The 26135-nt window shown below is 36.3% G+C and overlaps 4 protein-coding genes across 4 annotated transcripts; 2 read left to right on the top strand and 2 right to left on the bottom strand.

The window, feature by feature from the left end:
- Positions 1-9278: 9278 nt before the first annotated feature.
- LOC117564891 (venom dipeptidyl peptidase 4) lies at positions 9279-16036 on the bottom strand. Its single transcript, XM_034243838.2, has 6 exons — positions 15727-16036; positions 11575-11669; positions 10597-11513; positions 9792-10528; positions 9515-9726; positions 9279-9454 (listed from the first exon to the last, which is right to left on the bottom strand). The coding sequence occupies exons 1-6, from the start codon at positions 15905-15907 to the stop codon at positions 9344-9346; spliced, it is 2253 nt and encodes a 750-aa protein (XP_034099729.1). The 5' UTR covers positions 15908-16036; the 3' UTR covers positions 9279-9343.
- A 1250-nt stretch (positions 16037-17286) lies between these two features.
- LOC117565157 (myb-like protein AA) lies at positions 17287-19188 on the bottom strand. The gene is made up of 2 exons (XM_034244140.2): positions 18674-19188; positions 17287-18608 (listed from the first exon to the last, which is right to left on the bottom strand). Exons 1-2 carry the CDS (start codon positions 19027-19029, stop codon positions 17528-17530), a joined length of 1437 nt encoding a protein of 478 aa, XP_034100031.1. The 5' UTR covers positions 19030-19188; the 3' UTR covers positions 17287-17527.
- A 1231-nt stretch (positions 19189-20419) lies between these two features.
- On the top strand, positions 20420-21637 carry LOC117565366 (uncharacterized). The gene is made up of 2 exons (XM_034244431.2): positions 20420-20900; positions 20959-21637. The coding sequence occupies exons 1-2, from the start codon at positions 20668-20670 to the stop codon at positions 21590-21592; spliced, it is 867 nt and encodes a 288-aa protein (XP_034100322.1). The 5' UTR covers positions 20420-20667; the 3' UTR covers positions 21593-21637.
- Positions 21638-24966: 3329 nt separating this feature from the next.
- Positions 24967-26089, top strand: LOC117565461 (ATP synthase mitochondrial F1 complex assembly factor 2). The gene is made up of 4 exons (XM_034244565.2): positions 24967-25135; positions 25190-25497; positions 25559-25739; positions 25795-26089. The coding sequence occupies exons 1-4, from the start codon at positions 25036-25038 to the stop codon at positions 26043-26045; spliced, it is 840 nt and encodes a 279-aa protein (XP_034100456.1). The 5' UTR covers positions 24967-25035; the 3' UTR covers positions 26046-26089.
- Positions 26090-26135: the final 46 nt, after the last annotated feature.

Genomic DNA, 26135 nt, shown 5'->3' with positions numbered 1-26135 from the left:
CGAGAAAAGGAAGCCAAAGCCTCCGCCTATTTATATACGAGAAAAAAGTTCCAATGGTCTTCTCAACAAAATTATTGTGCTTATTGGCAAGGATAACTTCCACATAATACCCCTTGTGAAGGGCAACATTCAGGAAACAAAAGTTCAAATTAAATCTGAAGATTACAAATTACAAAGTATTATCAAAATATCTTACCGATAATAAAAAGAACTTTTACACGTATCAGCTTAAAAGCAGCAAGGGCCTGCAAGTCGTACTTAAGGGCATAGAATCCGAAGTGACACCTGCAGAGAACAAAGGCGCTACAAGAGAAGGGATTTAGCGCAACGACAGTCTTCAACATCCTTAACAGGGATAGAAAGCCGCAGCCAGAAAATAAGCCCCTGAAGAAATACGAAGTGCACCCTATATACAATCTTCAGTTCCTGCTGCACCGCCGAATTACAGTTGAGGAACCGCACAAACGCAATGGTACGGTACAATGTGCGAACTGCCAAGAATATGGTCATACAAGGTCAGCCAGATCCTCACTAGGACACAAGCGCTTCAAAATCACGACCGGCTACCCCTGCCTCAAAAAGTTCATTTCTGCAATAAGCATACTAAGAACCGAACATGGTTCAGCACAATACAATAACAATACCGGAGCAGCCAAAAAGCAACTTCGAAACTATGATATGCAGCCTACAACAAAGCCTTACGGAATTTACATACAAATTAATTCGCTCGCAGTCGCAGTCGGACGTGTTTTTTTTTCTTCCCTCTTAAACTTTGTGATTTTTCATTAAATTTCATATTTATTTACAATTAATATAACATTAATTTTATTCTCTCACTTGTGTTTAACTACAGATCGTTAAATCGCTGTGTGCTTTCTTGTATTTAGTATATTATCATTTTTCTGAAAATATAACAACAAATTGTGTGGTCAAACTTTGCTTTGCTTTGTTAGCAAAACAATTCTGTTTTCGTTGCCGCTGCACTTTGTTTTTGTATTTTTGTTTACTTTCGCGCTCTTCTTTTTTCACTTGCTATTCTTTGCGCTCAACGCTGTTACAATAGTTTACTCTCCCTCTCTTGGTGTTGTTGGTGGCTTTCGTCTATCTTGCGTCTCGCTCGACCCGCGCTTTACTCAGTGCCAGTGTTGCCAACTGTTAGTGGTCGTTTATAACAGTGAAAGCATAAAAAAATAGACAAAACTAGCTAGATTTCTTCAAAAATAGTAAATTAAAATAGCCGTTAGTTTTCAATAACAAAATCTTATATTTTTGTACATTCAGTGTTGATTATTTAATGATTCTTCTTCGATAAGCAAATTGTTTAAAGCTTGACCAATTTCCACCTCCTCGGAACCAATATATGTATTAGAAAAAAGCGGTAAACTCACCAAGTATTTTTGTAAAGCTTATATCTGTCGATTCATCAATCAATAAGCTAAATTTTGAATTTGCAATGTCGTTTTGAGGACAATCCTGAAAATGTAGTGACAGCACATTTTTTATAACTGTCATGCACTTTGTTCGATGAATTTTTAACTGGCTTTCTTTAAAGATTTGCGCGCACAAATTATTAAGGTGGTCAACCGAACTGATTGAACAGTGTTGAGCCACAAACAAGCAGAGAGCAGATTCTTTTGAGGATGTCTCTGTAGGTGTTTTGGGAAACTCTATTGTTTGGTTACCTCGTCGTACTTCAAGGTTAGCCTTGTGGTTTTTAGTTTCAACGGGCGATTTCAAGTCCCACAACTTTTCACAATGCTTCTGATTTGTTAGTTAAATCTTTTGCAATACAGTCCTTAAGTTGGGGATCCTCAAACCAAGCATCGCGACCTTTTGTTTATACAATTTAAGAAACCTTCGCACAAACACAATAATCAGTGAATTTGAATGTAGAGATGGTAGCATTGCGAGCGCGAAACGATGTTGAGAAAATACCAAGTACCCAAAAGCTACAAAGGGGTATATAATATTTTAGTATTTAAAATACACAATTCAGTCACGCTGGGCGGTAAACGTGGTGTGTATATATCGATAGCCACAAACAACATCTTTATTGTCAATATACGATTTCCGAAAATTAAATTTGAAAGTCCACTTTTTTTAAGTCGACTTTAAATAAATAAATATAATCAAATATTACAAATAATTTAAAATAGCTAAAAAATAGCAAATTTTTTTTGTGAAATAGCCAACATAACAGGCTCTAGCAAAATTGAGTGGTTTCTAGTTTTAGGTCATGCAAAATAGCCAAATCTGGCTAGAAAATAGCCAAGTTGGCAACACTGCTCAGTGCTTGTGCTTTGTGCTCTCAACGCTCTTTAGAATAGTAACTCTCCCTCTCTTGGTGTTGTAGTTGCCTATCTATCTTGCGTCTCGCTCGACCTGTGCATACTCTCTGTGTTTTGTGCTCTTCGTAAGTACAGATCATATTAGTTTGCAAATAATTTACCTACTTTGATTTATTTCTTTTTTGTATTTTAATTGGTTTAATAAACTTTGTTTTAGCAATATGTTGGTCTGCTATAACAAGAAATGCCGGGTGCCAGTTGGTGCCAAAATGGGTTTTGTTTGTTGCTGGTTATGCGACAACGTTGCACATGAAAAATGTGCTGGCTTTAACGGCCGTATTGTAGATTTGATTTCGGACAAGTCAGGATTAAGATGGACTTGTGAACACTATAGGGAGTCTGAATCGATATTGCTGGGTTTATACGGCGGACGCGAACTGGTTTTAAAGATATATTGGCGGGCTTTAAAAACTCTCCGATAGCTTTTCTGCCTTGGATTCTGGGTTTAAGAGTATGAAGCTCTTGACCGAGTCTCCGAAGCGTAAAAAAGCCAATACGCGTCTGTCGATTACCCCAGTCGAGCTTTCTGTCCCAGTTGATGTTCCAAGTTTATCTGTACCACCTGCTGGGGAATTAATGTCATTTAGTTCTCCGTCCCCTCAACCATCGGTAGCTCTGGATGCTCCACATCATGACATTACGTCATTAAGATTGGAGTCTCCTGCTCCGGCTTCGATTTCGTTGTCGACTGAGATGGAGACGGTTGAAGAAATTCAACCATCACCATTCTCAGTTGAGATCGTTAGTCCTGTCACGATAGAAGAATCGCCTCCAGCTCCTACCTCAGTTGTCCGCAACACATTAGTTGCAGTGCCCGCCTCTTAAGCAGATTTTCGTTTCAAGGCTTTCCCCTGATACGACATCTGATGATATTCGGGCTTATATTAAGTCCAAATCCCAAGCCAGGGTTAAAGTAGAAAAATTTAATTTCTCGTATGAACGGGAGATTTCGTCTTTTAAAATAAGTGTTCCGGTTGAACAATTTAGCATGATGTGCAGTAGAGTTTTGGCCGGAACACCTATTAGTTAAAGAATTTGTTGCTAAAAAGAAAAATCGGTCTCCTGTTTCTCTTCCTAGTAGTGGCAAGAATTCTATTTCAAAGCCTTCCTCTATGTCTGTCAGCTCAAAAAACTAACATCTTCTTTACTTCTTGGCTATCAGAATGTAAGAGGTATTTGTAGTAAACTTACTGACTTATATTTAAATAGTGTATCTTTCCCTTTCAATGTCATTGCCTTTACTGAAACTTGGTTAAGAAATGACATCCTTGATACGGAAATCTAGATTTTCCGTATACAGACGTGACCGCAAGGTACGTCGCGGTGGTGGGGTTTTAATTGCAGTAGATGCTCAATTAAATTCAGAGTTGATTGAGCACACTTCTGATATTGAGCTAGTGGCTGTTAGATTATCCTTTGGTAGTTTTAACATTTTTATTTCTTGCTCATATATCCCCCCTGCTTCAGATAATGCTTTGTATTTAGCTCATTTTTCTATTATTAATAACATTTCTAATATGCTTTCTGATCGTGATCACTTTATAGTCCTTGGTGATTTTAATATTGCTGGGGTGTCATGGCATTCCGTCAAGAATTTAAATGGACTTTGCCCCTCTGTATCCCATGTTTTTGTTGATAGTCTCTTCGGGGTATCATTGTCTCAGATTAACGGTATTCCAAATTGCTTAAACAGGTCTCTAGACCTTATTTTTGTTTTAGACCCAGATTCATGTTCTCTATTGAGAATATCTCCTATATCTTCCCTTGAAGACCCTTACCATCCCACTTTAGAAATTATGTTGGAGCTCCCATTTATTGCGTCAGAGTCGAGTGTACGTTGTGGTGAGCTTTCTCGTTGTTTTCGGAAAACCGATTTTGAGAAACTTGCTCTGCTTATATCTCAAACTGACTGGTCCCAACTTTCGCTGTCTACAAACTTGGATATAGCGGTAGAATGTTTTACTCGACTTTAAACTCCCTATTTGATGCTTGTGTTCCATCAAGTATTCCACATTTGTCTGATAAACCCTTATGGTTTACCAAGAAACTATCGAATTTAAAAAATAGTAAGTCGACACTTTACAAAAAATTCAAAGGAACTGGCTCTTTTGATTTTCTGCGTTATTCTGTTGCACAAGCTGCTTTTCGCACTCATAACAATGGGTGTTATAATAATTATTTGAGTAGGTGCAGAATAAGATTTCAGCGTGATCCAAAGCGATTTTACGACTTCGTTAACTCGAAGCGTAGATCCGCGTCATCACCAGCATTTATGTCTTTGGAGAATATGACAGTATCTAATGGTCATGATGTTGCCGATTTATTTACGGACTTTTTCCAAACGACATATTCTGTCCCAAGTTCTCAAAATTCCTTTTCTTATCCTTATCAGTTAAATTCATCTAATTGTATTTTTGGTCCTTTAATTACTGAAAGCTCGATTTTAACGGAACAATTGGCTATAAAACCTGTTTTTTCGGCTGGTTCGGATGGAGTACCTAGTTGTGTGCTAAGGTATGGTAAATCGCTTTTTAAATTGTTTGAATTATCCGTTAACTCATGTTCTTTTCCTAAAATCTGGAAAAAATCATACATTATACCTATCCTAAAAAAAGGGAGTAAATCTAAAGTTCAAAATTATCGCGGTATATCTAAATTATCCGCGATTCCGAAAGCATTTGAAAAAATTATAACTTCTCAACTGCAACATCTGTGTAAATCTATAATTTCACCTTACCAACATGGGTTTGTGAAGTCTAGATCCACTTCTACTAACTTATTGGAGTTCTCTTCTATTGTAATTAAAGGATTCGAGAATAAAATGCAAACGGATGTCATTTACACTGATTTTAGTAAGGCTTTTGACTCTGTTAATCATCACCTCTTACTGTATAAGCTTAATGTTTTAGGGTTTCCTCATAGCCTAATTGAGTGGATATCCTCATACCTTTCCAACAGAATTCAAAATGTTTATTATAATGGTTTTGTATCTAAATGTGTCCAAGTCACTTCTGGTGTGCCCCAGGGCAGTCATTTAGGTCCTCTATTGTTCACTTTGTTCATAAATGATCTTCCTTCTGTTATTGAGCATTCCCGTGTACTTATGTACGCCGATGATGTTAAGCTTTGCCTGACATTTAATGATAGTCTTGCGAGCTCACTGTTACAATGTGACCTTAATCGTCTAGAATCTTGGTGCAGAGTAAATATGTTACATCTCAATAGCAATAAGTGTAAGTTTACGACCTTTTGTAGGGGTTCTTCCCAGTTAAATAACTATATGTTATATGATACTCCTCTTGAGCGAATTGAAGGTGTGAATGACTTAGGGGTTTTCCTTGATGCAAAACTAAAATTTGATAAAAATATTCTGTCTGCTGTAAATAGGGCCATGGGTGTTCTGGGATTTATAAAACGCTGGTCGAAAGAGTTCAATGATCCCTACATCACTAAGACTTTGTACGTCTCACTGGTTCGTCCTATCCTTGAGTACGGAAATCTTGTCTGGAATCCCCAGTATAGGGTTTATCAAGATAGGATTGAATCGGTGCAGAAACAATTCTTATTATTTGTAGTAGACTTTTATTACTAAACCTTCCTTCTCTTTCTGACCGTAGAACTATGCAAGGTGCTGTTTTTATACAGAGACTAATTAATGGTGAAATAGACTCTTTGGAGCTGTTAAGTCAAATTAGTTTTGGAGTTCCTGTCAGGATCACCAGGAATTTTCTTCCTCTTCTCATTTCACGTAGATCTACTAACTTTGCTTGCCATAATCCCTTCCGTATTCTGTGTGTGAACTATAATAATCTCAATAACGTAGTTTGCTCTAGTAAATCTATTCCTTTGCTTAAAACCTTATTATTAGCTTTATTTATATACATTTACTCTAACATATTTTTAATCTAATTTAATTAGCTGTCCAGCGTCTTTTATATTTATTCGCGGTTTTCGTTTAATGCATGCTGTTCACAAATTTATTTTGTTTTGTCCGCGCGTCAACAAGCCCGTGCTTGGTATCGCTGGGCCACTTGATGGTACTGCCGTTAGTACGTCAGTGTCCAAATAAATAAATAAACTGCTGGTTTCACAACAATCCAAATAATGACTTCCCTACGGATATCTACGTGGAATGCTAACGGCGTTTCGCAGCACAAACTTGAGTTAGCTCAATTCCTGCTCCATCTATCAAAATACAATTAAATACTGGCAACCAACTTACACTAGCCGCCGTATACGTATATGAGTTTATGCAGTTTTTCAACTCACTAGAAGACCACTTCATAGCAGCAGACACACTGGGGATCTCGTCTCGTGACTTCAAAAGGAAAGCAGCTCTATAATGCAATTATCAACGTCAAGAACAAGCACACCAACATACTGGCCGGCAGACCCAAAGAAACTACACGATTTAATAGACTTTGCGATTATCAAAAACATTCCAAAAAATCTGATAAGCGCCGAATGCCTTTCGGATCTTTCCTCTGATCATTCGCCTATTCTGTTTATTCTACTCCGTCGTCCAGGAACATTGGAACAACCACTATTAATTGACCTCACAGAAAATCTATTGGGTTAAGTACAGAAAGTATATTAGCTCACACATTGAGATAAGTCCTCATCTCAACAATGAAGCAATGAATGAACAATGAAGAACAGCTTTGTTAATTCACTGCAGTCTATACATGTCTCTGCAGCTCGAGCTTACACTTCAAACTATAAATATACAACGCATTCAAAAGACAAATCTACAAATCGAGCAGCTCGTCCACATCCGATAAAGATTTCTTCCAACCAAATCCTGCCACGAGTGAATTTCGCGTAATTGAATTTCGCGTAAATGAAATCGTAAGCATCATCAAAAATCAACTGAATCCGAAAAAATCCCTGGGCTGCGACCACATAACTCCCAAAATGATCATCGAGCTCCCATATTGCGCCGTTTGCACTATCACCCAGCTTTTCAATGCCATCGCAAAACTTGGCCACTATCCAGTGAGATGGAAAAAGTCAATTATAATAATGATAGCCAGGCCGGGAAAAGACCACACAATCCCCACGTCGCATAGACCTATAAGCCTGCTTTCATGCTTATCTAAACTCTTTGAAAAATGCGTTTTGGCTCGGATAAACATATACCTAAGACTCCAGGAGGGAATCCCGTCACACCAATTTGGGTTTCATGAAAAGCACGGAACAATTGAGCAAGTCAGCCGGATAACATCAGAAATTCGGAACGCGATCGAAGAACGAGAGTACTGTACTGCCATATTTTTAGATGTCTATCAAGCATTTGATAGAGTCTGGCTAAAAGGTCTAATGTACAAGATCAAGACAATGCTCCCCAACAACACCCACAAGCTTTTAGAGTCTTACCTTTACTACAGAAAATTTTGGTGTGAGATGCAACACTGCTATATCTGAAGATTTCACTGTTGGAGCTGGAGTTCCCTAAGGTAGCGTGCTAGGGCCAACACTATACGTCGTCTACACAGCAGACATCCCGACAAGCACACGAATAACAACATGTACGTTTGCTGATGACACAGCTATTCTCAGCCGCTCAGATTGGAGAATTAAAGTGAACGAATAAAAAATGCAATCACGTTACATTTACCTTGTACAGGCAAAACTGCCCGCCGCTAACGTTAAACAACACTCTACTCCCTCAAGCAAATGAAGTGACATATCTAGGAGTACACCTCGACAGAAGACTCACATGGCGCCGACACATTGAAGGCAAAAGAATACACCTAAAGCTAAAAGCCAGCAGCCTTCATTGGCTTATCAATGCTCGGTCTCCCCTTAGCCTAGAATATAAAGTCCTGCTGTACAACTCGGTACTAAAACCTATATAGATGTACGGCTGCCAGTTATGGGGGAATGCCAGCAATAGTAATATTGACATTGTCTAGCGAGCTCAGTCAAAGATCTTGAGAACCATCACCGGGGCACCGTGGTACGTTCGCAACAAAAAGATTCTACCAGTCAAAGAAGTGATCGCAGAACAGATGGAAAAGTACCTTACCAAGCTATTGTTGTACCCTAACCAACTGGCGAGAGCTCTAACAAGGTTGAGCAACCAATCACGTCTTGGACGCAATGACTTACCCACTCAGCGACCGACTTGAGAGACGCGCAACCAGAATGCAGTCTTAGCACACTGTTAGTTAAATTTTAATGTTAAGATTCGTAAACTCATTGTTAGTCTCAAAATAAAGAAGAAAATTCAATAAATAAAAGCAAAGTTTAAAAAAAAAAAAATATGTACATACACATGTATAGTATGTGCAATAAGTACCATGTAGTTTACATACATTTCCTGCCAGCACAAGGTTATAATACCCTCTACCCTATGGGGGTAAAAACAGTTACACAAGTAAGTTTATAAATATCTTAATTTATAGACGATACCTTCAACTTCAAAATCCCCTACAAAAAAATTTGTTATTTGGAGAAGAAATAACTGAATCGACCACTTCAAAGTTCGGCTTTGTTGTGAAATATTCGCGATGCACTCCGCAAATGAACTCGTGTTCACAACTTCAATTCTATTTTTAGAAAATACCGTTAGATTTCCAAAAAAATTTTAAATTTTTGTTTTGAGTTATTACTGAAAAATATTAAAAACAGGAAATCCTATGTTTGCTATATCGATATCGATATACTATATACAAAATATGCCAGATTGTCAGCCAATGAAACTAATACCCAAGTCCAACAGCCATTGATTACCATATCAAATTAATTCTTAAATAATTTCCACAATTTTTATCTGATCGCAACAAAAATTTCAACAATCATAATGATTTTAGTTATCACAGACTATTTTCGAAAAAGATTTCAGTTTCGACGCTTTAACTTATTTTCTTAAATAATTAAAACCGGTGGCCCGAACTACCCCCTATCTCTATTCACTCCAAATTGTGATTATTGGTGCGATGCATATCATTTTAATAAGCAAATAAGATTATTAAAGACATTTTTTTGAAAGGTTATACATTTTCAGTTTCGCTGTAGTTTAGACACTTGATCCAGAAGTTGTCAATGGTATTATACAAATGTGGCAGCGCATTGCCTATACTGTGGTTCTCATCGGTGTAAGTCTGTGCAAAAACAAAAAGTTTTAATAAATTTTTTCACATAAACAATACTTTCCAACTCACCTGCTCATCAAATTGAATGTCAGCTTTTTGAAGAAGCTTGGCTAATAGCAGTGAATGCTGATAATGGACATTATCATCACCAGAGCCATGAACCAGCAAGAAATCATGGGTCTTGAAGTTCTCCAAATGATGGAAGGCGTTACTCTCATTATACTTTTGCGCATTATCCTCCAAGGTGGGTAGTCCCATATAACGCTCCGTATAGATGGTATCTATTCATATAATCGGATTAGAAATTTGAATTAAATTTGTTTGATTCGTAATTGCAAGCAAATACCGTAGTATAGCCACGAAGTCACTGGCGCCACTGAAACACCACATTGGAAGACGCGAGAATCGTCTTTTTCGATAGTTTTGGCTGTCATATAACCACCATAGCTCCATCCCCAAATCCCTGTGCGGTTTGGATCTATGAAAACTAAGTTATCTTGCAACCACTTGGTGACATACAATTGATCTTCGACCTCATAATCGCCCAAGTCATTATTGACAGAAAACAATAGATCCTTGCCTTTGTTTCCGGTACCACGGCCGTCTATATAAGCGTAAATGGTATCTCTTTTGGTTGTTACAAAGGCCTCATAACCCACAGTAAATGAGTTCGTTACTCGCACTGAATTGGGCCCTCCATAGACTACAACAATCATTGGGTACTTCTTGGATTCATCAAAATTTGGTGGCAGTGCCAACTTAGCAATGCCCGTGCTTCCATCGGCAAGAGCTACGTTAATAAATGAGTAACTAGGACGCAGCTTGCCCTCCAATGTCGTTCTATACTGGCTGTTCAGCTCCCAATCCTTCACCATTGTGTCACTAGCAACTTCATAGATTTTCGTGTAGATCGGATTGGGTCCAACACAGGAGAGAGTGTAGAAAGAAAAGGATTTGCTAAAAGTGGCGCTAGCTGATTTACATTCTTCATTGTCAACATCATAGCGGTTGCAGCTAAGGCAGTCATCATTACTGTACACGTGATACACAGCTGGATTATTCCGTTGAGTAGCCTGATAGTAACTGCAAGAGATGGTGTTGTTTTTTCAATTCTTCCATTGTCATATTATTGTGAAACTGGGAAAACTTACAGCTTATCGTTGATTTCATCATAGCCATAGATATTGAGAACAGTGAAGTTTCCCCGAGATTTCCAGCTATTTACGCCCGTTTGTAGATTGAGGTTCCAAACTTGATACCAGTTGTCTATGAAATAGCTAAACAAACAATTGAGACCGTCATTAATACACTTGGGTGTACTAATGGTAACCCAGCCGTTTGGTTCCTCAATACGCGTAACCTCAACACAGCTGCCATCGTGGCTGCAGCTCTGGATCGATGCCAGATTCTGGCGTCGGTTCATCCAAGTGATAAGTAAATGGCTGTTATTCGACCAAACCACATTCTGCAAAATGTGATCGCTGCTGACAATATCGATTGGAGCATTAATGCGCCGCATAATGGGATCATCATTACTAAGATCGTAGACTCGCAGATATACGATTGGATTAGGTGTGCCAGTTTTCGGATACTTTAACTCCTCTTCGTGTGGATATTGATAATACGAAGTAGAGTCATCGCCGTAAAGAAAATATTTAAAGGTTTCCACATTTGTATCATCGAAGAATCCTACAGAAAGTTTGCTGCCATCTGGCGACCACCACAAAGCGCTACCGCTACTTAGTACTTCCTCCTCATAAACCCAGTCAGGGACTCCATTATAGATAATGCCATCTGTGCCATCTTCCGTGATGGGGATCTCTAGATTCTCATTGAAATGTATGTACACATTGTTCAGGTATACATATGCAAGTCGATCTTTTAGTGGTGACCAACCACAATATTGCAGCTTCTCACCCTTATGGATCTTAATAGACGAATTTGTTGCAATATCATATATATCGTACTGAGCTACGTAAGAATGGCGAAACTTCTCGGTCAAGTTGTAGCGCACCAGAATTTTACTAAAGTCCTGCGAAAGTGTGAAGGTAGCACCACTGTAAGATTCCTGTAATGTTAAGCGTATATATTTAACAAGCTATTTTATAAGTAATTTTTAATAAAATTACCAGAAATGATGAGTCCACGAATATAGTATCTGTATTTGTTGCAGCATTGAATTTGTGAATAGATTTATCACTTGCCGTATAATAGAATTCCTCATCTGCAAGTAGTAAGAAGTAAGTAGCTTAAGATTAATTCTCCTCGTTATTTATAAGATATTTGATTTAATTTGCAAATTTTTTGTTAACATTCTTTCATAATCTGACTATACAAAAAAACACCGCCCAAAACAGCAAATTCTGCGAAGTTAATTCCTTTCCTTAAAACTAAAAGTATTTCAGGAAGAGCTCACTAGGAACCGCCTTTTCAAAATTCGATCTGCACAGCCGAATGAGTGGCTTGGCTCACGATCAAACTTCAGTTTTAGTTTAGTTTTAGTTTTTAATTGGAAATCAATAAAGACAAATGAACTTCGCTCGCTAAATGTTGAGCTATACAATAGGCGAGTGATCGAATTTATATTATTAACACTGCAGCAAACTGCAGTGACCAACGAAAGTATCATAGCATAAAATGGGCTGGAAAATTAAGAGCGCGATGCGATTTACAATCTCTTCACATTTACGCTGTCTCAAATTTGTTTTAGCGGCTACTGCTTAACCAAACACTTAGTTTAGACTATTTAATAACTGAAGAGAACCGTTATTCTTATTTTATTTACATAAGTTTTTAGAAATCCATGTATTATAATTGTAGACGTATTAAGAAGCACTGCGCGAAATCCTCGATGCATTTTACGAAAATTACAAATTATTTATTATATAACTTAATGTTATAGTAATTATATGCTCAAATTGCAATTTTTACACAACAATAAATGGTTATCGTAAGTCAATTTTATTTTAAATTATATTAAGCGACCACCCTCGATTGTGTACCCTAAAAAGAGTCATTACAAATAAAAAATATCAAATTTTATAATCGTTCCTGCAATACCATAATATGCATACTGTAATATTATATACATATGTATGAAGTTTGATCGTGCATACTGAAATGAATCGCACATGAAGCGTAAGTGCGTAGGTCACCAAATTCTAAATTTGACAACTGCGGTAAAATAAACCACAAAACTATATTTAAAATGGAGAAAGCCAAAAAATATTTTCTCCCATACACTCGATTCTGCAATCTATAATTGAGAGATAAGGCTCAAGTGATTATTATAAAGTACCAAGAACCAGTAAGCAGTACTGAAAGCCATTGAGCCTGATGTAACTCCAGTTTTGAGGAATTAAGAGAAATATAAAAGCAGAACCTCTGTTCCAGCTGGAACTTGAACCAGAAACTAAGCCTCTGAGAAATTATAGTGCATCCCATCTACAGTAATACGAATATGGTTACATAAGATGGTACTGCACGCTTCGTCCCATTTACTTGGCTTGTGGAGTGCTTTGTGTATATTAAAAGTTCATAGTCCAGGTAAGATCCCAGAATAAACAAGTAAGAAAGCCACAGTCGAGTGTACTCGACTGTGAGATACCCGCTACCCATTTTGAATAATAGAAATATATTTTGCGGTATTTTTCTCAAAATATACCGAATATACTACATCAATACTAAAAATATACCAAATGGTATGTTATTAGATTTTTTTGATTTGAGGGGGCGGGAGTGGGCGTGGCAAAAATTTGAAACAAACTTGATCTGCGTGCAAACATAACAAATGCTGTCGAAAAAATTATCGCTCTATCTCTTATAGTCTCTGAGATCGAGTGTTTACGGACGGACGGACGGACAGACACACAGACGGACAGACGGACATAGCTAGATCGTCTCGGCTGTTGACGCTGATCAAGAATATATATATTTTATAGGGTCGGAGATGCCTCCTTCTACTTGTTACATACATTTCCTGCCGGCACAAAGTTATAATACCCTTCTACCCTATGGGTAGCGGGTATAAAAATGTAGTCATTTGTAGTTACGTAACACCTCGGTTAAACCAGCTTTTACTCTTAAAAATCGGTAGAGGAAAGCACTACATCCGCTAATCTGCTATCTCACAAACACATTCCAAATAATCAATGGCTCTTCTTCTTTAAGTGCTACGGAATGCCAACTTCTTAACGATGATAACATCGAAGTCATACTTCTCGCGGAGCATATAAATCGAACAGTTTATCGTGGGAAGAGGCTTTTACGGTGAGAATGGAAATCCCACAGATCAAAATCTGCAAAACATCCACTAAAATGCAAAACCATGCAGACTATCAAAAGCCTTACGTGAAGAAGAATATCATAACAGCTCTGTGTAGAACCATCCTCATAAAATTCCAAGTTTCCACATTAGATGATCCAATAAGCTCACCAAATATTTTTGAAATGCCAATAAGGACATACTATTGAGTCTACAAAAATATCTTCCCACCTACAACAATCCTCAATGACAATACCGCTGTGCCGCAACGAAACAAAGTAACTTAACTTGGGGCAAGGTGGGCCAATAATCGATTAGACTCAGAAGCATGCCATTTCATGCTTACATTTTTTTTGATAATTATGATTATTCAGCATTTCTTCGCTAAGAGCACACCAGGAAATCTTTAAAGTCAATTATGTAATTAAACAAAAAAGCTACAGTCGAGTGTGGTCGACTGTAAGATACCCGATACCCATTTTGAATAAAAGCAAAATATTGCCGTATTATTTTTAAAATATACCTAAAATACTACAAATTACTAAAAATATACCAAATTGTATATTTGGTATATCCATAGACGGCACAATATACCAGATTGTCAGCCAAAGCAACTAAAACCCCTAGTAAGTAGGCATTTTTGATCATACAAAAGTATTTCTTTAATAACTTCCACAATTTTTATCTGATCGCAGCCAAAATTTCAGGAATCATAATTACTATTGTTATTATTATCGTATACACCATCCAGTGTTTCATACGGACAGACCCAGACAGACAGACGGACATGATCGTTTTGGCTGTTGATGCTGATCAAGAATATACATATGTACTTTATAGGGTCGGAGATGCCTCCTTATACCTGTTACATACATTTGCTGTCGGTAGAAAGTTATTTACGAAAGAGTAAAAAACTAATTATAATTACAGAAACCATCTGCTTGTTTTTCTGGTGCTTAAAATTAAAATTAAAAAAAAACAAAAGGCTAAAGTCGACTCTTTAATAATACTCGTAATACATAACATACATATATACATATGTATGCATGTACATACATACATGTAAATTTTCATTCAAATCATGGAAAGATTTTCGTTAATATAAACCTTTAACTATTCCATACGGTAACAACTAAAACTCCGACTGCAGCAGCCGTTTTTTGCAATTTAAACATTTTTCTCAAATAACTTCTTAAATCGTTTTCTGATTGCAAACAAATTTTCAGGAATCATAAAAACTGTAGTTATCGATTTTTTTAGATTTGCGATGGCGAAAGTGGGCGTGGCAAACCTCTAAAACAAACATTATCTTCGTACAAACATTATTATAGCATTATGTCTTATAGTCTCTGAGTATAATATGAACTGTCTATTGTCTATCGTCTCGGAGTTTTTGCTAAACAAGAATATATATGTATGTATGTAAAAAGTCAATTCAGCTGAACCAGTTCTTAGTTCCCTATCTTCTTTTCCTTAAAAATTTGTTTGGTTGACTTAACACGCTTTCCTCTCAGTGTACTCCTCAACTATTTCTCTAATTATACCACTATAAACCATTGACTCTGAGCCGATAAGAAATGACACACAAATATATGAATGTAGGTAATAAGTCTCGCATTAAAGATAAGATTATAAGTGGTATATCGACATCTGTTAGATTATCAATATTTAGAGCCTCTCAATAATATTTATGAATATACGTATTACACCTTACGACTGAAGGAAAGTAAGAAATAAGTTGCAACAAATATCCAAAAACTTTTAAAATACATAATATATATATAGTAATTATGATCCAAAAGCTGTTTGATCTTGAAATACAAATGCATACAGATGAAATTGTTCATTCAGTTCACACAGTTTGAAAACACATTGATAAGAATGTTCCTAGCTGGGAATTTTAAATTCATGTGGAGAGGGTAGTCACAGACAAGGGGATTTTGCGACCTGATCACCTCATACATTTAATGTCACAAGTCGAATCTTGTGACCGATCTTGCCAATAACAATGACTGACCTGTTATCCATGTGCCATTAAAGCTACGAAGACCTGCAGTGCCATAAATCGCATCTGTTAAGTTCCAGGGTGTCTTGCCACTGATCAAACGGTCAGTAGTTGGTTGTATTTTTATGATCGAGGTGTGTCCCAGGTAAAATTGACTAAGAAATAGCAGTAACAACTTAAATATAGGTAGCATGATTTCACTACTATTCGTCAATTATAACAATGGCAACTTCGAACACGATTAAGCCAACCACAAGTAGCACAAGTAGATGTCCAACAAACAGCACCGTTCCGCACAGGCCCACAACAAAACATCAACTGAATTCACAATCAGTTATAATCAGCAAATTAGCATCGCCGATACCGCCTGCGTGAACTCAAAATTGAAACAAAGCATTGAGTCACTGTAAAAATACCCTATGAACTAAATTAGAATTAGCCCAAGCATTAGCAATGTAGGAAATCAACCAAAAGTTTACTTCTTAAAAATCTGAAATACATACAAACATATGTATGTACATATATGTGGACCAATGTTTTGTTTCAATCTTGTAATTATAAAACAAAACAATTGAGAAAGCTACAGTCGAGTGTGCTCGCCTGTGAGACACCTTTTATTAAAACCAAACTCTAAACATTCGATATATTGCATTACGGTTTTTTTTTTGTTTTCATACAATATTTTTTAAATAACATCTACAATAATTATATGATTGCAACAAAACTTTGGAAAAAAAATAAATACTGTAACAAAAATAACAAGTGAAATCGAAAAAAATATAACTTTATATTTTATAGTCTTTGAGATCCAGTGTTTCATACGGACAAATTTATAATGCCTTCTTACCCTACGGGCTTGTATAAACATTTAATATTTTGTTGCCAAAACAGAGTTACAATCCGATCACTGTCAGCTGTTTGTGAATAGACTTACATATGAATGTATGGTCTGTGAATATTCGCTTGCTTACATCCATTCAAATTAGATAATTAAATTTTTAATTATGCATTTTTGGTAAGTGCTATTTATTTGATTTAATAAAAAAGATCTGGTTAATGCAGGACACACTTTTCGATTTGCATAATTTCCGGGAATATGTTGTTCTGATGCATTCAACGATGTTTCCCCAAAAAAAACGAAACTAAACGCAACGTAATTCTACTTTAATTTTTTTGCGTGACATCTGTCTGCTTAATTTATATATTCAAACATACATATCATAGAATTAATTAATTAATGGTCAATAAATTGTCCACTACTAGAGCGACAATTATGCGAATGAACACAACTATTTTTTAAAGTATATTTAACATAAATAACAAGGGATATGAGGAGTATATGAGCCTCGAAATATTTCTAAATTAATGAATTCTTTTTGGGACACTGAGTCAAAACTACGAATCAAGCTGTACATTTATTTAATGCGATTTTGCGCTAATAATCAATTTTATTATGGTAAATAGTACAAATTCGATTACTGAAATAAGTTATCCGATGTTGTTAGTTATTAAAGACGTATATTAAGTGTAGTACGGCTTTTTACGAGAATGCATAAATTAAAACATTGTTGATTAGAATTATACTTAGTAGTATAAATTGAGTTTATTATATTATGGTATTGATTACAACATATTAATTACGATCGTTAAAACAATTGAAAACGTAAAGGGCAATCATCGAAATCATAATTTCTCTCAATTGCTGCTTACATACACATCGAAATTAAAACGATTTCTTTTTGATTGGCTTACGATCGCTATTTTAAGGACTAATCACGCTATATTACTGGTGGTGATACATGTATTACAATGACTACTGTTGTGGAGGCGGCAGCGATGGCGACTGCAAGTGCTGTTGCAGGGATGGCAATTGCATGACTCGTGCTAGTATATGAGCTTGCTGCTCCAAGCATTTAGGGAAAAAAGTTTGCATGAGCTCCACCTTTCGCTCTTCCAATTCCAGGCGTTGTCGTGAGATTTTCGTTTGCTCAGAGAGCAGTTGATTCTTCCGACGCACTTCTTCAATATATATCGACTCCAGTGAATCAGCAGCGGGGGGATTGCTTGAGCCAAACGGTCGACCCCGTTTCCGTGGGGTTGTGCTGATGGCATTGCTTGCGGCTCCTACTCCAACTGGAGGTTGCATTTGCACCGCCGCCATTGATTCGTCTTTGCTGTTGCTATTGTTGGTGGCTACGCTTATTGTATTATTACTGCTGTTAATGTAAGCGACAGCTGTGATAGCTTGATGATTAATAGACGATACAGAGGCGGCGTTATTGCTGCTGCTAGTGCTGTTGCTATTATATTGCTGTGGTTGTTGCTGCTGGGTCGAGATCCCACTTGCAGCATAATTAACAACACTAGACTCGTACTCAGACTGAAAATGTTGCTGTTGTTGTTGCTGCTGCTGTTGCTGGGGAGTTTGGAGTTCGAGTAATTGTGCAGGCTCCGCTGGTGAATACTGTTGCAATTGCTCCTGAAATGGCATTGATCGATAATCGTCCTCATCGTACTCGCGCTTTATATCGTCGTACTGATCTGTGAACAGTTCGGTATTGAAGCTCATTGTGTTATTATTATTGTTATTGACTTGAGCATGGCTGTTGCTGTTGTTGCTGTTGCTACTGTTGTTGTAAAAGTTGTTGCCCGTTGGCTCAGTGGTCAAATTAAGCACTGATTGGCCTTGTTGCTGTTGTTGTGGCTGCTGTTTCTGTTGCTGTTCCTCTTCACGCGGCGGGGACACATCACGATTGTTGAGCAACACATCGGGTGGAATAGGTTCAGCATTCTTGGGCCTATGTATATTCTTAAGTATGCGATTGATTATGTCATATTTCTTCCAGCGCAAGGAATAACTCGAGGGATCACTTTGAAGCTGTTTCTTTACTTGACTGCCAAACGAGAAAAAACATAAGTATAAATATAGTGCTATTCATGCATTTTGACAGTAACTCACCGAAACTTAGCACGTGTCTGGTTAACCTTCATTTGAATCTCTTCGGGCTTCACATCCACCGAGAAACGTTCGCGCAACTCCTCAGACCATTGACCAAAGAAAATTGTGTTCTTTCCATTACGTGTTAAACGCCAGTTGTCCCGACCCCAAATCTCATAGAGGCGCTCCTCCTCGCTGGGCGTCCAATAGCGCCGAGCTTTCTCTTTCGACTTCACTTCCAGCAACTCCTGACTGCCACACATATTCGCATCTGGAGCTTCCGGATCTGCGGTTGGTTTTGAGTTTGTGACTCCTTCAATCAAGTCTGTCGCTTGGCTTCCATCGCCAAGATTAAATGATAAATTGTCGTAGTCCATGCGAGTGCAAGGTTTGTTATATATGCGGATCAACAAAAGAAAGTTATTCGTGTGTAGTACAAGTTTGAAAAACTTATTTAGGCACCACAATGTCTCATTTTATATTAGCAAACCGAAGCTTCACTTTTTTCGCAAAAAAATCAACAACTAGTGATGGAATGAAATATCGAATGACTTTTTAATCGATACATATTTTTACTCCTCATTTCAACGAGAATACAATACCCAATTTTCGCCATATTTTTATCAGTGACGCGAAGTTTCTCGTGCATTTATATATTTTTGTAAATATTTAATTTCTTATTCTTTGATTTGATGTATCAAATGCTTTCATATTGCATTATATTAAATAAAGTCGTTCTAAAACGATCAGCTCCTGCACAAAGTAGTGGATTTAATCGTGTTTGTGATCTTCTACCCACATTTTGTTATGTACCTGTTCATTGCCTTTTATTGTTGACTGTATTTCCTTTTTTAATTGCGAAGCAATATAATATAATTTTAAAATGTCAAATTATGTAAGTGCAGTTTTAATTATATAATTTTTCAATATATAGCCAAGATACGGTCACATTTTTAGAATCACTGTAATTTCATTAATGATGCGGCTCTATCAGCCGACACTCACATATATCCGCTTATGGAATGATGCCACGATAAAATGAACCTTTCGCCGCATTATTCCATAAGCGGCTGTGTGTAATGGAAGGCTAATGGAGCCGCATCATTGATTATGCTGCAACGATACTGAAAATGTAGAAGTATTTTGGCTAATTATTTGGTACTTATTAAAAAAAAATTAGATAACAATGGAAATCAGATGATTATATTATTCTTTAAAAATAAAAAAAGTCGAAAAAATTCAAGAAAATAGACAGAGACATAAGAAAATGTCTAAGAAAAAATCGCCAAGACGATCAATTTGACATTTTGACCATGTATATAAATATTGTCTTTGCAGAGCGAGTTGCTTATTATAAATAAAAACGAAATGTAAATAAACTTATACTTTTTGAATGCCGTTAGTGTTACATATTTAATGGAATTGCTTATTTTTCTGGTGATTTTTCTATATTGCATTAAATATTCTTCTTCCTTCCGTCTGAGTTTGTTATGTTTTTCAACCCTAATCAGCTGTTCGCGAGATGCAGTTTTGGGGTAAGCACTTGCATCACAGAACTGCATCTATGAAATAAAGTATAAGCAGAGTATAAAGAAAAACGCATTGCGAAAAATGTTTATTTAGGTTCTGCTGACAACTGAGCTTAAAATAAAAGACATTAAAACAAAAATTTTTTGTTTAATAATTTCAATTTATACAATTACAAAAAAAGTGATTGCGATATACCATCGATAACCTTTTCGATAACAATGCCGAAACAGAACAATAGAACCATTCATAGTCCACACAAAAATACCAATAAAAGAATTACACTAAGCATTTGATATAAAATTCATGATTTCAGAAGTTGAATTCAGTTCGCATTTGTTTTAAATCAATATTGGTTAAATATTTATATTTATATCAAAAATACTTAAACAACGCACATCGATGTTCTACATGCAAGTGCCACCTCTATTGAACATACCTCAAACCAATTACCTTAATATTTATGGAAAAAAATTTGCTTCGACAAGATGAGTGAAGTGGAAAACAAACGCGGTCCAAAACATATGCGGCTTCGCTACTACACATCATACGAGGAAGCCTCCGTGTTGAAACTGTGGCGCGAACATCTCAACGAAATCACATCTTACACCGAAAACTTACAAATTTTTCGCGAGATTGCCTTTGGTTTACAGCAGCATCGAATCAGATTAAACAAACAAGAAGTTCGGCGTCGCATTAGTAGCTATAGGAACAAGTATTTGTAAGTACATATTTTATAGCACTTCGCTATTTATAAAATCTATTATATTTTGTACTAGAATTGAGCGGAGTCGATTAGAGAGCGACCCGGAGTATAAGTCACATTGGCGCCTTTATCCGCTCATTAGCAGCCTCTTCCCTTCCACGACACAAGAATCCATAATTCTTCCGGAGTACAGCGCCTTGGGTGCTATAGAGGCAAAAGTGCGCAGCGAACTTCCCAGCCTTCCCCGCTTTCAGCGGCACGACTGCAAGACAATGAAGTTCGAACAAGATGTTGACGGATGTCCCTTTATGGTGGGTCAATTTATTAAACCGGAGATGTTGCCGCAGTCCACGCCGTCGAAATTATTTTCTATTAAGACGGAGGAGAAAACCTGCGATGAAATAGAAGATATGCGGTCTTCGCCTGAGAAACGCATCCCGTTTGTGAGCACATTCGAATACGCTGGATCAGCTCGTCGAATCCGACGCCGCAGTATAATGCCGCGGACTGGTCAGATAACTATGGCGCAAATCCAAATGTTGCGCCAGGAGAATGATTTACTAGTCGAGCAACGCGACGCTCATCTAGCGGACCTTCAACTAAAGGAACGTCAATATCAGAATTTAGAGCAGACATTTGATTTCTGGTTGCATCAGCAGGAAACCTGGATGATCTTCTTAGATGATAGGGATTTACAAAAGCCATAATTCATCATAATTGATGGAAAATAAAAAGCTTTATTTTTTATATTTGTCAGTTACTCTTATCTATTAAGTAATCAAAGCAGAATTGCTTGCTAGGAATCCTAATCACACACATCCAAATATATGTGGTTTAATTTGATTAAAAATACAATCTGAACATTATGCTTCTAATTATAAAATTTAAGTTGATATAGTAAAAAGTTTAATATTAAAAATCAGTTCTTTATTAGTCAAAACGAACCGGGAACTGCGTCGTATACAAATTTCAACCTCCTTATTTTTACCGCTTGGACTGTGCATTATAAAATAGATTTAAGTACAAAACATGTGAATATAACTGAATGGAATATGCTTCAACAGTGCCAAAGTATTTTGGAATACTTATTTCTTTTTCAACTGTTGGAAAAACTCAATCGTCGATGGTGAGTAGTTTAAGCACAAGCATCAGCATGTGGTTGTACAAACAAGTTTTTATACCCGCTAGCCCATAGGGTAGAAGGGTATTATAACTTTGTGCCGGGAGGATATATATGTAATACTTAGAAGGAGGCGTCTCCGACCCTATAAAGTATATACACCTGGCCCTCGCTTAACTCGGACTCTTTTAGCACGAACTCGGTCTTGCACGATTACAAATTTACTCCCATCCCCCTTTTAACATGCTAAAGACATCGTTCTTACACGATTTTTTTAATAAGGATCCACTAAAATGCGAAAAAAAAAATTTTGAAACAAAATGGCTTAAGCTATAAATGCCACCAAATGCATTTTAAATTTGATATGAATTGAAACATGATTTTCTTACTTTTTAACATTTTCAAGTTTCTATAAAGTTTAGCTTGTTAATAATAATATGTTGAAACTTTTTTAATTTAATACCAACTTTTAATTATGAAAATATGAATGTTATGCATTTGTTAAAGGCATATACAAAATAAATTTTGTTTAATTTTGAACAAATATATTAAACTTTAATAAAAACAGACCAAATTTGAACAAAAAACATTTTTTTTGCTGCCAATTTTGAATTTTGCGAACGTAACCCCATATTTTGTACTGAATCCATGTTTCGCTTAACACGAGGATTTCTAGGAACGTAACCCCGTGTTAAGCGAGGGCCAAGTGTATATCCTTGATCAGCCGAAACGATCTAGCCATGTCCGTCTGTCCGTATGAAACACTGGATCTCAGAGACTATAAGAGATAGAGCAATTTTGTTCGACAGCGTTTGTTATGTTTGCACGCAGATCAGGTTTGTTTCAAATTTTTGCCACGACCGCTTCGGCCCCGCAAAATAACAAATATTGAATAAAAAGCGTAGAGCTGCGAATTTTGGTGTATACAATAATAACAATAGTAGCTATGATTCCTGAAAATTTGGTTGCGATCAGATTAAAATTGTGGAAATTATTAAAGAAATACTTTCGTGTGGGCAAAAACGCCTACTTACTAGGGGTCTGAGTTGCTTTGGCCGACAATCTGGTATATTATGACGTCTATGGTATATTTTGAATGTGGTAATATGTCGATATACCAAATATACTATTTGGTATATTTTTAGTATTTTGGTATATTTTGAAAATAGTACCGCAATGTTTTACTTTTATTGAAAATGGGTAGCGGGTATCTAACAGTCGAGCACACTCGACTGTATCTTTCTGACTTGTTTTAGTTAGCGCAAGTTTTTTAATTCTTGGTCACAATAATGAGGACTTCAAACACGATTACATTTTATCGACGTTCTCCCACAAGACGCAACTCTTAAAGCTCTTCTGGCGAGAACATTTTCTAAACATTCGATTTGTAAATGCATAATAATAACGATATTTAATATACTTAAGTCATATGCAGAAAGCCCTGGTCAACAGCTCAAGAAATTTTCTGATAACAAAATAGAAAAACAAGAAATAACAGAAATTGTAAATTTCTGCAGCAGTGTTAAATATTCGCTAACTAACAACTGCAGCATATTGTTAGATTAGTAATTAGATTCTTCTTCTACCTAGAATAAGCGTACCTACGCTGATTCTATGTCAACGCCTCCTTCTTTGAGGAGACCGACATCCATATACCAGGCATACCAGGCAAGATTTTTGTTTTTAGTTTCCTTACCTCATGGTTTTTTATGCCTAATTTATCAATATAAATATATTTTTTGTAATTAAAAATAACTTTTAATCTATGAATGAACTTTTAGCAAAATACTTTAAATGCTTATGTATGTATGCATGCTAACAAAAATTTATCCGGCGGAAAGAGACCCAAACAAATGTGAACATTCTAAAATAATGAATCAATTAATTTTAACGAGCTGATGGGTGATTGATGTCGATACACGGTAATACCGTTCCACATAAAATTTTCAAAATGCAACAAGCAATTCTTTTATTAGAATAGTTTTGGAATTATTTTTATGTTTAAAAATGAATAGAAAAGTTCCTAACACCAATCTTAGCTCTAAATAACATTGTCTTATTTCTAAAATTGTTTATTTTTGTTTTTATATCGCATGCCAAATTTTACGTCAGAAAATTACCCATATTTAACAGTACTATGCATTTTTTAAAGCTGATTAGATGGTTTCAAAAAATAATTTAAATTTGTTGGGAACAGTATCATATACTATTAAATTTTATAATACTAAAATTTATCACACTTCTGATCCAAGCTTCGCAACCCTAAGCACACACTTTTCCACCTTCAATCGGCAAGAAAATTTATGGAAAGTATTATATATTCAGTTATATATGTATTTTATTTAATTATGTCTTTACAAAAATTACATGGGACGCAAATTCCTCTCATTTCCTTTTGCAATTGTATATGGACAGCATTGAAGGGCTTCGTGAAGTTCCTCTCAATAAAATATGGCGTCACTGAAAAAGTATTTCGAAAATTGGTAGCCGATATTTTCACATTTCTCGCCCATGTATAAAAACTGTTGCACAAATTGTAGAGTGATCGTTTTTGACAGCCTTTATGACACATAACTTGTCACAAAAATAGTAAAAATAAACAAAAATTTATGGTCACCCCACTCAAACATTTGACTTTTAACTAAATGCAATAATTAAAAACAAAAAAAAACAAATTAAATCACATTCATTGACTATCGGAGTATCGATACGCTTCAACATATTTTTGCTGGGAACTGCTGCATAAATTTCGCAAGTCGGCTTTTTTTTATATGGAGTTAAACGAAAAAATGACGATTTTGCGCATCTGGGAACAGTGCCTTAGGGATTTTGCATGGGCCAAATGTAAAAAAGGAAAATGTTGAAAAGGAAAACAGAATTTTTGATGAAACACGCACAAAAACTTTTACGCTAAAAGTGACATTATTTATCGCAAAATATTGAGTATTAAATACAAATTGCAGTTTGGTCACACTGAAGAGAATTCATTCACTAACATTCTGAGTTAAGTTAAAGCATATTTTATTCAAAATGATTAATTGCACAATATTTAATGGAATGCGAATGCTGCGGCTTACTAACATAATTAAAACAAACCAAACAAATTCACTAGCTTCTGTACGTCTTTATGGTAAGAGTTCCACTAATTTTTGAAACTGATTTCATAACAGTTGATTTTCAATAGCCACACATCCAAAACGATTCTATAAACAAACGAATGTGATATGCACAGATAACGGCTATGAGGTTACGTTAGACCACAGGAAGCTAAAGACACCCAAAGGAACACTGTTTACAGTGAAGAGTGAGCCGCTGGCAATAGCCGTGGCCACTGAGTTCGATAATCAGAAGGAGCAAATAGAACGCTCTCGAATGCATATATCGGCACTTTGTTTCACAGTTCTGGACAATCCCAATAATCTGACGAAGCTCGACATAGTTAACTACTTATTGAACTTTGTGCCTACCGATACAGTTCTCTTTCAAAATGAGGTAAGTATGAGTTATTTAATTGGTTTTGAATTTGGTTCAAGCTTTGTAATATATTTGGCAGACTGAAACGGCTTTGCAAGAGCTGCAATTGAATGAATGGGATCCGGTAATCAATTGGTTTAACAAACGTTTCGAGACAAATCTACAGAAGACTATGAGTATAACACCGCCTTATGTGACCGACGAAGACAAAATTAGAATCGCCAAGCATTTCCAGTCGTTCAGTCTAGATACATTGCATGGTAAAAAAAAAAAAACAACCATTAAATCAATATTCTAAATTCTGGATTTCCTTAGGATATACTTTTGCAGTGGATACGCTGAAATCGATTGTGTTAGCTTGCGCTGTAATTGAGCAACAAATTAGTGTGGAGAAAGCCGTTACACTCTCACGTCTAGAAGAGGAATATCAACTAAAGTTTTGGGGACGCGTCGAGTGGTCTCATGACCTAAGTCAACAGGATCTACAAGCTCGCCTGGCCGCCTCAGTGTTATTTGTTCATTTCAATTGCTCAGAGCACCTTGTTCAAGAAAAACTCTTATTATAATATTAAAACCAACTTTCCTTTCTTTTGAAAATTGTCATTTAAATGATACCATACAAATTGCATTTACTTGGCGCCAATTTTAAATCACTT

The sequence above is a fragment of the Drosophila albomicans genome, unplaced genomic scaffold (assembly GCF_009650485.2).
Source record: "Drosophila albomicans strain 15112-1751.03 unplaced genomic scaffold, ASM965048v2 utg000125l_pilon, whole genome shotgun sequence".
NCBI lineage: Eukaryota > Metazoa > Arthropoda > Insecta > Diptera > Drosophilidae > Drosophila > Drosophila albomicans.
Note: the sequence above shows the minus strand (reverse complement) of the source record. Positions and strands in the feature narration are given on the sequence as shown.